The sequence below is a fragment of the Gossypium hirsutum genome, chromosome D11, assembly GCF_007990345.1.
Source record: "Gossypium hirsutum isolate 1008001.06 chromosome D11, Gossypium_hirsutum_v2.1, whole genome shotgun sequence".
NCBI lineage: Eukaryota > Viridiplantae > Streptophyta > Magnoliopsida > Malvales > Malvaceae > Gossypium > Gossypium hirsutum.
Genome location: NC_053447.1, coordinates 48,284,181 through 48,300,804, shown reverse-complemented (window position 1 = coordinate 48,300,804; position 16,624 = coordinate 48,284,181). Strand labels below are relative to the sequence as shown.

Sequence of the window (16,624 nt, the reverse complement as noted above, 5' to 3'; positions counted from 1 at the left end):
CATTGGACCTATGTATTGTTAGGTTCTTAAGCATAGCAGACATAAAAGATTCCGAGGCCGCCAAAGAAGTAAATGCATCAAATCATGTACTTCTACCACTCTTCTTCTTGTGAATACTCAAGTATTTAGCCACTGATAATTGTTGCCAGAAATCCTTTCAAGAATTTCTTAAGCTTCATTGTAGGACTTAGAAAGAAGGGCTTCATTGGTTGAAACATCTACCACCATTTTCATATGAGCATTGAGACCATTGTAGAAAGTCTCCAACTGAATGCAATGTGGAATACCATGGTGAGGGCACTTTCACCATAATGCCTTGAACTACGCCCAAGCCTCATATAGAGAATCTTCATCAAGTTTTTGGAATGTGTTGATTTCATTTCGAAGCTTGGTATTCTTGCTAGGAGGAAAATATCTCATCAAAAATCGTTCAGTTAATTATTTCTGAATAGTTACCGAATCAGAGAGTAATGAGTTCAACCATGCTTGTGCTTTATCTCTCAAAAAGTATGGAAATAATTTTAGTCTCAAGTTCAATTTGAATGAGTCAATCACCTACATGAATAAGCGTAGATGAATGTGTGAATCTTCAATAAGTATCCCATTAAATTGACCCACCGTTTGAAGCATGTAGAATATGACCAGCTTCAATTTGAATTGAAGTGCCTCAATTTCGGGTCTAACAATACCCAGATTAAGTTCATTGAAGAGAGGCACAACATATTGGTGAATGGCACGATCTTTTTTATCAAAAACAATGACCAGATTTGGAACATTACTAGCAGCTCCTTCTCTTTGACCTTGCGGTGCAATATTCATTTATGCAGGTTGTCTCTGATTCACTCGTTCCTTTCTTCTCCTTCTAAAAGTACATCCGATTTCAGGATCAATGGGAAGTAAATCAATAATTTAGTTTATGTTCATAAACTAATAGCACCTGAAAAATCATGAAAATTATTGAAGTGAAAACAAAAGAAAATTAAACAAAATTGCAAGATAATTAATTTAGAAAATAATGAGTAAAATAGTCCCCAGCAATAGCACCAAAAACTTTTTTGCAAGATTTTCTATTGATGTACAAGTGTACACAATCGCCAACAAGTAATAAAGTAATGAGTATTGGAGTTATCATCTCCACAAAGACTGGTTTAAAATAATAATTGTAAAATTAACTAGTAATGAATTTGGGAAGTAACAAAAATATAAGGGAATTGAGTTAACTAAGTACTTAAATTAAATTTAACTAAGTACACGAAACAAATTAAAATAATATCACAAAATGTATTTGCAATGAAAACAATGACATGAAAGGCTAGAACATTTGTTTCCCCCTAACATGAATCATCGAAAGCAATGTTATAAAATGTTGTGGTGATATGGTAGTTTACTAATATGGAATCCACTGGCTTTAGGTTTCTCTCGAAGTCACTGAGTTAAATCTTTTAATCACCTTAACATATGTCTATGTCAAGTTAACCTCAAGATCACATTTTTAGGCATCGTTCCTAAGGATTATGTAAGGTAAAAATATATCTCTATACTGTTACAAATTTAATTACGGGAAGAATTAAACATGGACCTTTCGAGTTAAATGTTTATTAATTGCCATCTTCTCAAATGTGATAATTAACTCAAGTACTTACTAATATTAGTTATGCTTTAGCAAGTGTTAAATGTGAAAACCACTCAAATGAATAACAACCATTTGCACAAAACATTATTAGCAAAGCATCGATAATTTTATGCTAAGGATCCGAAAATATTCTAGCATAACAATTTTAAGTCATAATCATTAAAGTGAAAACCAACAAACAAGTTGCAGCCATGATTTAAAAACAACAGAATAAATAAATAGATAAGAGAAAGAAATGATGATTAGTCGAATGTTAGTGGTTCTCCGCAACTAGCTTCCGTTTGCTTCCTCAAAAACTCTGTGTCATTTTCAGCCTCAATGCTCTCACTCTTGTGCTTTGATTTTTCTTTTCTCAAATTATGTGTGTTTGTGTTCTATCGTGTTCTATCCCCCTTTGATGCTGAAATTTACTCCCTATTTATATTGTTAAGCTCCTTTCATCTTTTCTATTTTTAGGCGTAGCGGTTCCTTAATTTACTCTATCATTATAGTGGTTCTGTGTTTTCTGCTTTCCATAATCTAATAGTAAACTAAGTTCTTTGTGTACGCGTTGGAGATCGACTAACCATGTCGCATCTCACATATCTGTCAACTAGCAAAGTGTGAAATGGGAACTTTGATGTGCGAGCCGTGAACTGTGAGCTCCATGTAGGCGAGTAATGCATGCGACCATAGGATTGTGTGCTGTGAGTTGCATTATATGTGAGCTGTATACGCGAGCTCCCACTAGCAAGCGTTGCTAGCGATCTGAGAACGCGAGCTATGTACTACGAGTTGTATGTTGTAAGTTCCCCACCAACAAACGCTACTTGCAAGCTGCAAGCAGAGAGCTTGCGAACTGGGATAGAGCTACGAACTAGTGAAGTGCGAACAGTCTCCAAGGGTTGCATGCGAGGTACAAACAAAGAGCTTGCGAACTGGTGCAATACGAATAGTCTCCAAGGGTTGCATGCGAGTTGCAAACAAAGAGCTTGCGAATTGAGATGGAGCTGCGAACTGGTGAAATGCAAGCGATGCATACAAGCTATAAACAGAGAGATGCGAGATGTCCACGAGCAATGCATGTGAGCTGAGCTCTAATTGCAAGCTATCCATGAGCAATGCATGCTCGTTAAACTCTCATCAGCGACGTGATAACTGCGAGTTGTCCGCGACCAATGTGTGCTCTCTGTAGCTGAAGTTTTGATGCATGTTGGCTCCATTTTCTCTATTGTCCTTTTACTTTCTTTTGCCTAGTAGCTATTATTTATAATCCTTGAACATGAGCTAGCTTGTTCTTATCGGTCTTGAGGCTTATGATATTGCTGTGACATTGTTGTGGTGTTGAGTAAACTTCAATAGCCACCTTCAAGGATAAAATTGCATATTTTAGCATGGAAGTTGACCAAAAATGTAATATATCCTATTAAAACCTTTCAATATCGAATATTCAATAGAAATATAACAAAAATAGCTACTAAAAAATTATCAATCCCTCTTAACTTGCCCGAAATATAAGGTCAAAAGTACTTTAATAACGCTATATATTAGAGCTATCACAAACTCACATCAATATCTATAAATAAACAATAAATTCAAAATAATGACATTTTATTCCAACTAATCTATTTAAAATATTAGACATCCTTAATTAAAACTCAAAGCTAAAATCTGAATTTATTTGTTTCAAAATATTTATGTTAATTTCATCTTTGAACAAAAATATTAACTTCTAAGTGATATATTATTGTAGTAATCAAATACTGACAATAAAAACATGTCGAACAATAAATCTTTCTCTGGGTCAATTTATTATTTACGTGTAAAACAAAATAATTGTCACATGTTTATTACCACTATTGCACATGTAAAATTTTTTAAATATTAACCTTCCTTTGGGCTAATCAATATTAACATAGCTTAATTTACATGCATATAACCTTTTATATTTTAAAAACAAAATAATTTTAACAGAAATCACTTTGACAACTTATTGTTTCAATTAAGTTATTTTAAAATATTTATAAATATACTGATATTCAAATTCAAAATTTTCATAACAATCAAAGGTAAGAACATACATGCCAAAACCAAATAGAAATAATGCAATGATTCAATGCCAAATAATTAACAAGCACATGTATTTATAATTTTGGCATAAACAAAACACCAATGTAATTCACGTATATATGTTAATTCAAAATCAAATAAAAAAACTTACTCTGCATATACTATAAAAATTTCTATTTGTATTTATGATTAAACAGAAATTGATGCGCATGTTTCAAATTTTTCGAGTCTAAAACAATAAAAAATCTGAAGCATATAAAACAGTGAGCAATTTACGCATTATAAACTTCAAAATTAGAAATAACAGAAAACAATTAGGAGATGTAAATCCGATAAACCTCCATTATCAATATTCAAGTTTCCATCAAATTCAAACTATATTTTCATAAAAGCGTTAAACATGATATACAATTATATAGATTATACACGGTTTCTAATGAAACCTAATCCAGAAATTTACCTGCAAATTTAAAGGTTTTCAAACCAATAAACCCAAATCAACGAATCTGCAAACCTGAACTGAATAATATATAACTAAAACCTAACACCTCGTAATAAATAAATAAATAATCAACATTATATCCTTCAAAATTTACCTTGAATCCATTCAAATATCAAAAACTTTTTTCTTTCCACAGGTTATACTTTTAAAGTCCACGCATATTACTAAAAATATATATATGAATATATGTGGTTTCATAATGAAACCCAAATATATGTAACCGAAAATAAACCGATCCATACATTAATTTTCCTGAACTGAATCCATAAAAATCAAAACCCAAAGCTTTAATAAATAATCATCAAACTCAACTACTTAACCTATATCTAATTGAAATACTAAAGTATAATATGACACCAATGAAATTTCATAAATGAATCAACTTAACCCATACTCAATGATTCGACATGACGAGGCTCGGATGCCACTTGTTAAAATCTTAAAATAATACTTTATATAAAACTTTAAGAGGCCAAAATTTGCCATGTCAGATCATCAATAACAAATCAATAACAAAACTATACGTGGAAGCGTACCTGAATTCATTATTGAAGATTCCCCAGAAGGTTTTGATCTTCCAAGAAAATAGTTTTTCTCCTAGTATATCTCTCTGATGGGGATGGAAAAGAAATACGAGATATATCTATTTCTTGGGGACCACTACCACTTTTTAAATAACTGGTTATTAAATCAGTTTTGGGTATTGTGGGGTGTGCCTCGCATTTTCGGGAAAACTAGAGATGAAACAAAATCGACGTCTTGACAAGAAGGAGCACAAAGTTGCGACAACGCGAAGAACGATGTCCCAACGAGGCGAAAGGCGACGTCATGACGTGGCTACATGTTCTCCAAATTCTGATTATTTTTCCCTAGTTAAACACTATTATTTTTTCCTAATCAAATTTTGATTAATCTAGGTTATTTTGGTCATATTTAATCTATGAATTAAGAGTAAGAGGAGATTAAAAATATTTTTAAGAGAGTTTAAAGGAATTATCAGGACACTTTCAAATATCAGGCATGTGCCTGATTTAAAGAAAAACCTTATCTCACTAAGTATGTTAGAGTCAAACAATTGTAGAATCGTCATTAAGTCAAGCGGCATTAAAGTATCTTGTGGAGCTCTCGATTTGATGAAAGGTTAGAAGACTGACAGTCTATATGCTCTGTAAGCAACAGTGATTAGTAAAACAACAATTTCCTCATCTTTTAAGAAGTCAGAGTTGACTCGTTTGAAGCATAGGCAACTTGGTCATATAAAAAGTATGATTGTTTTGAATAAGAGAGGTTCTCTTTCTGGTGAAGGAGTTGGTAAAACAGAGCAGTGCATTTATGGGAAGCAAACATGAGTCAACTTTGATTTAGTAGTTCAAAAAATTAAAAGCCTTCCACTTTCAAAGTCTAAGTACCACTTGGACTCGGTTAAGAATCCCGCAAAATCAAGTTAGGCCCCTGATGGGGCTCAGCAAAGAAGGCGTTGAGAAAATATAAATCATTGTGGAAATTTTGTGGGGTGTGGCTTGCATTTTTAGGAAAACCAAATACGAAACAGAACCGACATCTCGATGAGGAGGAGCACGACATTACGACGACGCAAAGAACGAAGTCTCGATAAGGCAAAAGGTGTTAAAAAAATCTGGTTTGAAAACGATTTTCTTGTACAACAAAAAGTTAAAATTTTAAAAACCGACCTAGTTTATGATATTTATGGCAATAGACCAACCCCTTTAAAGGTTTAGCTACTGATGCCGGAAATACAACTAACAACCATGAGAATGAAAAGAAAAAAAGTCATTAATGTAAAGCTTTAAAAAATATAAAACTTTATATTTTTATGCAAGAAAGCTTAAAGAACATTCAACAAAAAAACATTCAATAAAAAAATCTAAAGTAACAAATATAAAAGGAACAAACTTTAATAGATTTAAAGTAAAAGAAATTGAAATACATCAAACTAAAGCTAGAAATGTCATTACAACCAAATCACAGGGATTGAAAGTGCAAATAAACCTAGGCTACAGTGATAACTAACTTAACTAACTACAAGAACACTAAGAACAAGAAGAAAGTGCAGGAAAATTAACTTTAAAACTAAGAAAGGAGAAGAGAAAATATAAACCCTAGAAAAAGTTGCAGAAAAACCAAAAGAAAACCTAGAGAAACTAAAGCTAAAACTAAGCTAATGTTTGTATCCTGCTCTTCTTGGGCTTGTGTGATTGGTGCACCGGGTGGACAAATATTACCCTTTTTGTCCAATTTTATCCCCTCACTATATCAGTATCGCAATGCACAAGAAGAGGATATCACGATACCCCGGTTAGTTTTGAACTTGGGGGTCTTCTTAGAGGGTGGATATCGCAATACCCAAAGTGGATATCACGATACCTTCTCATTTGGTGTCGCTTTCACTCGTTTTTAACCTCCAACACGTCCTTACACCACTCAACCATATGTTAAGACCCCCAATAGCACTATTGGTCAAATTAGGTCTCCAAATGAGTAAAAACGAGACATTTACACTTATTAACTTAAAATCGAAAAATCATGAAAAACTACAAAAAAAATACTGCTTTGCTTGAGAATAAACTCCATAAATATACCAAGAAAGCCTAATTATCATATCAAATTACGGTAGATCGATGGACTAACTAAATCAAGCTCTCACGACCTCAAAAATATAAAAATTATAAGAAAATAACTAAATTGCAATTACATATTTTTAACCGAAAGCTTCGAACTCCAACCTAGGTTTTCTTCTTCAATTTTCGATGCATGGGGAAAAAGAAGATAATGTTCTTCTCCCCCCCCCCCAACTTTAATATATATACATATAATTAGTTAAATTTAAACTTAGTTAATTAAAACTTTAATTAATTAACTAATTGTTTTCTTAATCTACCCGTCCACTATATTATGCTTTATTAAGGTCTAATTGTTATTCTATGTATTTAGTTAATTGTAATTTGAGTAAATTCATTCACTAATTAAAAATCTATAGTGGTTAGACTTTACAATTTAATTTATGGGTCTTAATTAACTATAATTTCGGTTAAACTACTTATTTAAAATTCAATTCACCCATATAATAACTCTATAAATATTTTTATTAGATATTTACGAGCTCAGTTTATGGAAACAAGGTCCCGAAATTGCCTTTTCTGACGCCATTGGAAATCAGGTCATTATAGGATTGATTAGACCAAAATCGGTGGGGATATCGATTCGAATAAACTCATTAGACCGGTTGACCTTAGAACCAGATGTTGAACTGATTTTATTTTTTTTAAAATATTTTTTTTTATTTTTTATTGTTGTATTTGATTGAACTAAACGGATCAGTCGATCTGGCAAATCTCTGGCTTAATCGGTTTAACCACCGGTCCGATTCTGAAAACCTTGGTTAGAATATTTCATTCTGACATATGCTAATAATTGGATAATGAAATTTTGGTTTGAAAAAAATATTAAAAATTAAAAAATTTGTTCAACTGTGACCTTGTTGATTTCGGTCTAATCAGTCCAGTTCAAGTTTTTATGTGTTTTTTTTATTTTTTATAAGTTTATATCAATATTAATAGTTTTTCTAATATTTTACAATTTATTATTATTTTTTAAGAATTCTAATATTTTTTTTATTTTAAATATTTTAATTAAGTTTTATTAATTTTATATTTTTTTTATAATTTATTAGATTTAATTAGATTTTTTATATTTTATAATATTTATAACTTTTTTATAATTTTAATAAGTTTATATTAATTTTTATATTTTTATAATTTTTTTATGCTTTTTTATGAGAAAAAATATTAGATTAAACCAGAAGCTGCCACGTATCACTATCTGATTGGTCTGTCAATTTATTTTAACAGTCAACGTGGCCAATAACAGTTAATGGAAGGGCTTAATTGATTATTTTAGTTAACGGAAAAAACTTAATTGGGCACGAATTTAATACAGGGGCTTAATTGGTTTTTATTTTATTTTCTTAAAGGTTTTTTTTATTTATAAGCTTAAAAAAATTATGATAAATTTATTAATGTTTATAATAAATATGAGTTATTATCAACTTCTTATACCCTCCTAAAGAAGTTAACCTCTTAATTTTACAAAAGTGTTTTACTTTATAATTTTTAGTAAATACGTTAGTAAATAAGAATAATTTTATTTTTGATTTGGTTTTTTAGGTTAGATATTATGGGTGTGATTATTAATGTTAAACCAACTTTTTGAATGAGAGAAAGGAAACAAAAGTAGGATGAATATTTTTAATTAGAATGTTACATGGTAACTTTATATTTTTAGATTTTCCAATTTAAACTTTATATATATATATATATATTAATTTAGAATGTTGCATATGTTGTTATCCTTGCTGTATTATTGCAAAAGAGATACATTTATTTTTTATGACTAAAATTAATATTATTATTAAGTGCATTTACAATATAATTGGTTTTGCAAATATTGAAAGGAGATAATACGGTCCTACAATTTAATCATTGTAATATTGTAGCATTACTTAAATTATAATTATAGTATTTTTATTTATTTTAAATATTAAATACACGTGGGAAGTATATATCAAAAGTCGAAATAAGAGTATAAGAGGAGGTAAAGGGCGGGAATGAACTCTTAATTTTGGGGCCTTCCCTTATAATTTATCTGTTTTGCAGTTTTGGTTGTTTTTTCAGCTCAAGCTTATTTTCCAAATTACTGGCAAAGCGGCTAATCTCCCCCACAACCATACTAACAAAAACAAACCACTTCCCCTTCAATGCTATTTTCATTCAATTCCTTCAACTTCCATGGGATCCCTACACTTTCCCTTTTTCTTCACCTCCCATCCTATACACAAATTACATCAAACACCATTCAATGCAAGAAACTAAACAAGGAGATGCCAGAATCTACATTGTCTCCACCATTTTCTTCCTCTGCATCTGCACGGGGGGCGCCTTCTTATGCCTTTACATGTTACAACCCAAGGCCAAATCCGCATCCTGGTATCCTGTTGTTGGGATAGTTCTCATTGGCATTCCCTGGATCTTTTGGATTGCTACTTACCTATATAGGTGTTTTGAAGATTGCGTTTGTGGAAGCAATGGAGGGAATCTTAACAGGGAACTTAGCAGTTTAACCAAGAAACAGTCTTGCGCTGCTGATGGACATGTAGGCAATTCGATGGATTCATTGGAAAATGAAGACTCACCGCTGGGATCGCCTGATGGTGATAATCGTCGTGTTCCTTTCGGTAACATTGTCAACAAACATGGGGGTGATAGTCCACGCAAAGGTGCACGACCTCTCTGAAACAGCACGGAAAGGTAAAGAGAATGATAATCATATTTCAGCTGCATCTCGTAAAGGCGAACCACCACTAATAGTGTTGGATTCATCTAAGGTTTCTTCTCCCTTTCTTTCTTTCTTTCTTTTTTTTTTTCCCATATATTTGTAACATTAAGGATATACTGAGATCCCAAATTCTTGTTCTTCCATTCTGGTTGACAAGATATTGGATTGCTGTGCCTTCAATTACATCTTATAAATAATAACAAGCTAAACTGAACCAAATAATAAATACTTTAAAATGATCTTTTTTATTAATAGGATAAACTTAACATAAATAAATTTAACTTTATTATTATAGAATGTTTAATTGTTAAGAGTGATTTATGCAATTATATTCTACTTATTTCATTTGGAATTTTGAAGAATAGAGGATCTTAGATACACAAAATATACCCACAAAGATAAATAAGAAAGTATGATTATAATTTTCCATAAAATTTACATCTTAGAACTCAACTAAACTGAAAATACAACCAAAAATTATAAAAGCATTTTCACATTTTGAAGACACAGAGAAGGTACGAAAGCATGTTCCCTTTGCAGTAAAAAGATTATAAGACATTAAAAGATTATCCTAAGGCAACTTTTGAACCTTGATAAGAAAACAACCGTATAGAATTCTTGTAGCTTATTTCTGCAAGTTCCTCTTTACTAATTTCCAGCAAATTTGCAACATAATCAAGCACCTGAAGGAAAAGAAAAAGTGAAAAAAATTAAGAAATCTGAATGTTACAAACGGTGTGAATTGCATATGGCAGCATACCATGTGATCAAAACTAAATGATGACACCTCAAAAAAATTCAACTATCAGTCGTAGATGTGATAACAAAATATTTCGATGACTCTAAACTTATTGAGGTTCCATCTTCAGACCAACCCCGTCCCAACATATTAGTGCTGCTGGTAATTAGAACTCAACCCAAATAAGATCATAGTCTCCTATGCTTCCTTTATATCATATACAAATCAGATGGTACTAAGTAAGCTATGAACATCACATTTATTTTCAACTGGAGAAAACAAACCAAAAATCCATAAGCTTATAAATGAAACATGATATGTACCAGAGGTGAAGGGTACTGTCCTTTATTAATTTTGTTTTAGGCTATTTCCTATGTAATTATATTTCTTGAGTTTCTACGAGAATAGGTGCCAAAAGTAAGGTATTAGATAAAGATGTAAGCAGTCTACAGGCATATGGAAAAGATACCCATCAGTTGAACTAGAAATTATACGTTATGTATGTTTGCCGGATGATTAAGCATGTCTTTTGGCAATGAAGAAGCGTCTCTTGAGGTATCAGATGAAGTGCTAACATTTGAAGCAGCAGTTCTCCCATGAGCAAAAATTTCTTGTGGAAGGGAAGGATCTTCGTCGACCAAAAATAGAGAGCTTAACTCTAAATGTGGCAATGCATCCGGAGCATCCGACTCTAAGAGGATCCTTTCCAAAGGTATCTGCAGGAATTTCAGAGGTAAGACAATTGTATACTTTGTTACATGATGATCAGATCAATGGAACAATAAACTCGATGAACTAACCGTCTTCAACATTTTCTTGGCCTTCTGCACTTTCATGGGCATGATGTATCCGGATAATGAGAAGTAAGCACCAGATTTGACAAATTCAGGAACCATCTCCGCAGAACCTAAGTAAGAATGGAGGAGGAGACCATCTGGGAAAGGCCCAATGTCCCTGAGGATATTAATACATTGCAGTAAGGAAACACATACATTAACTAAAGCATCTTACATGTACATCAGTAAACAAGCAGCTAAGATACATGCCTGATAATGAGCACTTCTATCAAAGACACTAATAGTGATAAGATACATTGCAGTAAGGAAACATATACATTAACTAAAGCATCTTACATGTACATCGGTAAACAAGCAGCTAAGATACATGCCTGATAATGAGCACTTCTAGCAAAGACACTAATAGTGATAAGTGCCAGAGATTTCGAAGGCTTTCTTGCCTTCATTATGTTATTTGTTATCTACTAAGTGGCAGATCTTAGAGAAATTGTGCTGAAACATTTTCTAAATAGTCCCTAATAATTTGTTTAAGAGAAAATCTCAGTTACAAATAGATGTAGAGAAAGTCATACTTCACTATATGAAGGAGGTCGCCAAATGCACGAACACAATGGACTGATGCTGGTTTTTTCAGCTCTTTTGCAAGCTGTAGCTGTTGCCTAAAGACTTCAATCTGGAAGATAGAACTTAAAGATTCAGAAAACTTCACGAAAATGCCTAGTATACGTGCACACACACCAAGTAATGGCAACATGTAAACAGGATGCAAGTCTTTTTGTTATGCATGGAGCTGCTCTTTTTGCCTTAGAGAAAACAGAAAGTATGCTGCCTTATGAAAAAGTAGAATTAATAAAAAATAAATGACAATCAAGATAGCACAAAAACAGTGAGGACCTGATCATTAAAATCAATCTCCCTTCCTTTTGAACCTTTGTCCAAGCCAATCTGAAATGTGCAAAAGCATGTTGTTATTAGAGAGGTAGCTATGAAAAAATATAAATCCAAGCACAATAGTGTAAGAATCTAGTCCTGAAACCTTCTGTTTTAATATTTTCTTTTTTACCATGAAATTTGGAAAACTGAAGTTAGAACTCTACATCAGACCTATGGACTGCACAATTAAAATAAAACTAAATACCCTTGGTTAGATATTAAGAAATTAAGTAGAATTAGTGGTAAAAGAAATAAATTTACCTCTCCAACAGCAGCAGAAGGAGTGGTTTCAAAGAATTCCTTGAGAGTAGTAAACCAATTTGGACTTCTCTGAGGAACATACCTGCAACAAATGAAAACAGTAAAAGAGAAGAGCCTAAAAACTACATCTAAGTATTCATTTTAAAAGTAACCATTTTACCAAGGATGAACTCCAAAGCATGGAATAACAGAAGGATAGTTGTCTCCCATTTCTTTGACCAAATGCCAATCTTTCTACAGTTTTCAAGAAAAACCCAAGCATAATATCATTATAAAAAGGCAAATAAAATAGGAAAATGAATGAGAAATCCAAGGTAAAAGGAGCGACCTCAGAAACACCATTAACAGCAAAATTAAGGAGACCAGAATCCAAAGCAGTGGAAATGAGTTTGGGGGCTTTGTTGAGAATTCTGGGATCTTGAAGGTGGCAATGAGCATCAAACAATTTCATGGGTAGCTCTGTCTTCTTTGTGTTCGATGGTACTAGTTAGGTTTACTGTTTTCGGTTCTATAAATTTTGCCGCAAAGATTTTGGGCCTTGGAGTTAGGGAACCTTTTAGAATATCTGTTAGTTCTGTCACTGACACTAACTCCACAACGACCACCTCCACGTTGCTTTACTTTTACACCCTTTTTCTATTGGCATAATTACATAAAATACCCTCAATGTTTAAGAGTTTTTAGTTTTGTGCCCTTAACCTTTTCTTTTTTATGTATTGACGCCCTCAACGTTACGATTTTTTCACAAATCAATCTGGCTTTAACGGAAAACGTCAGTTGATTGCTAGTCAAGTGCTGATCAACGAAATAGCCTATATATCAAAAATAAAGAATTAAATGAAAAATTAAAAAATAATTTATAAAAAAATAACGCTAAAATTAAAACCTATCATTAAAATCCCTAATCCCTTCTCAAATCTTGAAATCCTTAAATTTACGACAAAATTGGTATATGTATTATAATTTTTGTTGTTTTTCATTGCTTCAATATACACCAACCAATTTATTCTTTCACCATTGCTCTCCATCGAAGGAAAAAAAAAAAAAAAGAGAATAGGAAAGTAGTTATTTTGAATTCAAGTAACACACAGAATCAATCTCCTTCCCACTTTGAATAAAAAGGTAAAAATGGAGAGTTTCAACGCCAAAGACCTATCAACAATAGGCGGCATAGCCATCATTTCCCTTCTTCATTCCTTCATTCCCACCCATCGCTTCCTTTCTCCATTGTCAGACAGGCCCAGAAACGGAGAAGACAAAGTGTATAAACTTGCTTCAATTTTGCTTATAGTTACTGGTGGTAGTTATTTATTGTTGTTTTTGTTTGGAAAGGGTGGGAAAAGTCATTCTCATAATCAACCTTTGGAGAAAATGGTTGTTGTCGGTCTTGTCCTTGTTCCAGCATTGTCTCCTTGCGCTACCACTCTTCCTGTGTTTCTAGCTGTTGGAAACTCATTGTCGATGATGGTGCTTGCAATCATAGTGCTTCTATTTAGGTATAGAATGAAAAATGACTCTGAATTTTGAGAATTGCTTAAATCAATTTGAATTTGTCAGTAGTTGGCAGATGTTACCAATGTGATAATTGAAGAATAGATCATTTTACTTGTGTTCTTCCCTTGATTTGTACAGCCAAGTTGTCTCAATTTATCAGCAGTTGGAGATTGTTGAAGTTTTTTTCATCCAAAGAGTTTTTAGGGATTTCACGATTTGGAGTAAGGGCTCAGGTATTTTAATGATAGGTTTTAATTTTAGTGTTAAAATTAATTTTTTACAAATTATTTATTTCTTTTTAATTTTATATTTAATTTATTATTTTTGACACGTCAGCACACCACATAGGATATTTCATTTATCGATGCTTAACTAATGGTCAACTAACATTTTTTGTTAAAGTTGGGTTGATTTGTGAAAAAACCGTAATGTTGAGGGTGTCAATAAAAAAAGGTCAATGGCACAAAATTAAAAACTCGTTGAGGATATTTTATGCAATTATGCCTTTTTCTATTTTCTTTGTGTAGAATATTTTAAATAAAATACAGAATTTACTCATTCTATTTTTATTTATTTTTGCTATTTTTTTAATTTTCAATTATAAATTTGGTGAAAATCCCATTTATGTAAAAAAAATAATTGAAGTAATTTTTTTTCACAAACAAAAAAATTTAGTAAACAATTAGGATTGGATAGACTAGCCGAATCAATTGAATTGAAAATTGGCTGAATCACAGACACTAATGTTAAACCGTTTTTTGGATTGAACTGTTGAGAATGTTATCAAACTAAAACCGTTTGAACAGGTTCAACCAGTTTTAGTAAGTTTTTGGATTTCTGTTTTACTTTTTATACATTTTTTAGTCCACTTTTATGTCACCCAATAACCAACCAAAGATAAATAAAAATAAAAATAAGAGACACAAGAATCTATGATGGTGTTATGGAACAAAGCGGTCAGCAGTTAACACTTTTATAATTCTGTTATTTTTGTTGTTATTTCTTTTACTTGTTTAATTCATATTGTAAAAATGCAACATTTTGTATGAAGTGTTAGTGAAATGGTGCAATTTGAGCAATTTGTTAGCCTTGCCAGTTGGCCAAAGCCGTTACTCACCTGTTTTAAGCACCAATCAATGAGGGGCAAGGCAATTATGAAATTTGATAGTATTTTCATTATCCTACTCCTCTGATTTCTTCTCTTTCGATCTATCTTTCTCTATCAATTTTCTCTTTTCTATTATGTTTCATGACAAAGGTATCAGAGCTTGGCGATTCTCATTGCCAACGAGGATGTGACCACTAAAATGCAGAAGGATATAAGATCATTGCAACATGAGCTCACACAGTTGCAAGTGGAGTTCAGTCAATTGGATACCAAGATTGATGCACGTTTGAAGGACTTCTTGAAAGTGTTAAGAGTGAGGTATGTTCTAAGCTTCGTTCGAAACTCCATTCCTTGTTTGAGCAATACTTTGGGCAATATGCTACTATTACTGGCTTGGTTTCTGACAAAGGTAAAGGGATTTTGGGAGGACCCCCTCCTAGCTTTCCACTAAATGAGCATCTAGTCATGTCCCCTATGCCAAACCTAGGACATACTGGAGCGTCCTTTCAAGTTGGGCCTTTGGATGTTGTGAACCATCCTTTTCGACTCAACTGCCCACGTTTTGATGGGAAAAATTTCAAAGGGTGGTAGTTTAAGCTTAAACAGTATTTTAAAGCTGAAGGGATAAGAGATCATGTCAAGATTCGAATTGTTATGCTGCACTTGGAAGGGAAAACCTTGGATTGGTACAATTTCTTTGTTCAAAGGCAAGGGGGTTGCAACAGCTGTCTTAGGATTTGTATGCTAGAGGTCTGAAAGAACGTTTTGGGTCTGACTCCTTCATTGACCCCATGTCTAAGCTTGTCTCTATCAAGCAAAAAAGATCGGTCAACAAATTCCATGATTGTTTTATAAGTCTCCTAAACCAACTTCATCTACCTAAGACATATGCATTAAGTATTTTTACAACTTGTAACAAAAAATTGGTCAATATCTTTAGTTATTTAAGCCCCAAGATTGAGGGTTACACGTTGGCTCGACAAGTTGAGAGCATCATGTTAGGTCTCTCAAGGAAGAATGTGCCTATAGGAAGTGGGACAGGTTTTCTCAAACCCTTGTTTTCTAATCCTAATGTACCTCAGAATTCTAGGGGTTCCTTCCATAGGTAGTAATTCGGGGCAGTGAGCTCACATTAAGTCACTCTCACAAACTGAAATAGAGGATCAGAGGAAGAAGGGACTTTGTTTTTGGTGTGGTTTTAAGTACACACCAGGGCATAAATTCTCAAAATCTTAGTTGTAACAACTTATCACTGCGCCCTTACTTGACTAGGAAACAAATGCCACGAGTCCAACAGTTGAGGATTTCCAAAACTGTCCTAAAAATCTTGAAGCAGTCACCCCTTCCATGCCAACTTTATCTCTACATGCCCCTCAAGGATCTCAAGGGCATCACCCTATGAGGTTTTCAGCTCTGATAGACCAAATTGAAGTAATTGTTTTGGTCGACTTGGGGAGTACACACAATTTTGTAGACTCCAAAGTAGCTAAAAGGCTGAATTTGACAGTGGAGCAGACAAACACATCGAGGGTAATGGTAGGTAATGGTAGCCAATGAAGTCAGATTGTTAACTCAAGGACTATGCAGGGTTGTTCAATGGAAGGCACAAGGCTATAGTTTCAATATTGATTTGATGATTTTTCTAGTGAAGAGTTGTGATCTCGTGCTAGGAATTCAGTGGCTCTTATCTCTTGCTCCTATTATTTGGAATTTTTCCTCCTTAACTATACAATTCGAGTACAAAGGCAGTGTTGCA

General features: G+C 32.9%; 3 protein-coding genes and 1 non-coding gene across 5 annotated transcripts; 3 read left to right on the top strand and 1 right to left on the bottom strand.

Annotated features, from left to right (window-relative positions):
- The first annotated feature begins 283 nt into the window (after positions 1 to 283).
- LOC121223980 (small nucleolar RNA R71) lies at positions 284 to 390 on the top strand. Its single transcript, XR_005921444.1, has one exon. It is a non-coding gene; the product is annotated as a small nucleolar RNA R71 (small nucleolar RNA).
- An 8,279-nt stretch (positions 391 to 8,669) lies between these two features.
- On the top strand, positions 8,670 to 9,959 carry LOC107913561 (uncharacterized). Its single transcript, XM_016842193.2, has one exon. The coding sequence runs from the start codon at positions 9,060 to 9,062 to the stop codon at positions 9,492 to 9,494; it is 435 nt and encodes a 144-aa protein (XP_016697682.1). The 5' UTR covers positions 8,670 to 9,059; the 3' UTR covers positions 9,495 to 9,959.
- LOC107913559 (uncharacterized metal-dependent hydrolase BUsg_343) lies at positions 9,936 to 12,870 on the bottom strand. 2 transcript variants are annotated; one of them, XM_016842190.2, is made up of 8 exons: positions 12,595 to 12,870; positions 12,427 to 12,500; positions 12,267 to 12,348; positions 11,967 to 12,017; positions 11,645 to 11,745; positions 11,076 to 11,229; positions 10,770 to 10,991; positions 9,936 to 10,219 (listed from the first exon to the last, which is right to left on the bottom strand). In XM_016842190.2, exons 1-8 carry the CDS (start codon positions 12,715 to 12,717, stop codon positions 10,103 to 10,105), a joined length of 924 nt encoding a protein of 307 aa, XP_016697679.1. In that variant the 5' UTR covers positions 12,718 to 12,870; the 3' UTR covers positions 9,936 to 10,102. The 2 variants fall into 2 exon arrangements, with proteins under 2 accessions (XP_016697679.1, XP_016697681.1); XM_016842192.2 differs by having other exon boundaries at positions 10,745 to 10,991; positions 12,595 to 12,869.
- Positions 12,871 to 13,254: 384 nt separating this feature from the next.
- On the top strand, positions 13,255 to 13,988 carry LOC121223129 (uncharacterized). The gene has a single exon (XM_041104189.1). It carries the CDS (start codon positions 13,395 to 13,397, stop codon positions 13,791 to 13,793), a length of 399 nt encoding a protein of 132 aa, XP_040960123.1. The 5' UTR covers positions 13,255 to 13,394; the 3' UTR covers positions 13,794 to 13,988.
- The last annotated feature ends 2,636 nt before the right edge of the window (positions 13,989 to 16,624 follow it).

Excerpts from the sequence above, each read along its gene's own strand:
- LOC107913561 (XM_016842193.2), top strand. The coding sequence starts at position 9,060 with ATGCAAGAAACTAAACAAGGAGATGCCAGAATCTACATTGTCTCCACC.
- LOC107913559 (XM_016842190.2), bottom strand. The coding sequence starts at position 12,717 with ATGAAATTGTTTGATGCTCATTGCCACCTTCAAGATCCCAGAATTCTC. Across the intron at positions 12,018-12,266 it reads CTTCTGCTGCTGTTGGAGAG|ATTGGCTTGGACAAAGGTTC; the intron begins GTAAATTTATTT and ends TGCACATTTCAG. Across the intron at positions 11,230-11,644 it reads GACCTCCTTCATATAGTGAA|GGACATTGGGCCTTTCCCAG; the intron begins GTATGACTTTCT and ends TAATATCCTCAG.
- LOC121223129 (XM_041104189.1), top strand. The coding sequence starts at position 13,395 with ATGGAGAGTTTCAACGCCAAAGACCTATCAACAATAGGCGGCATAGCC.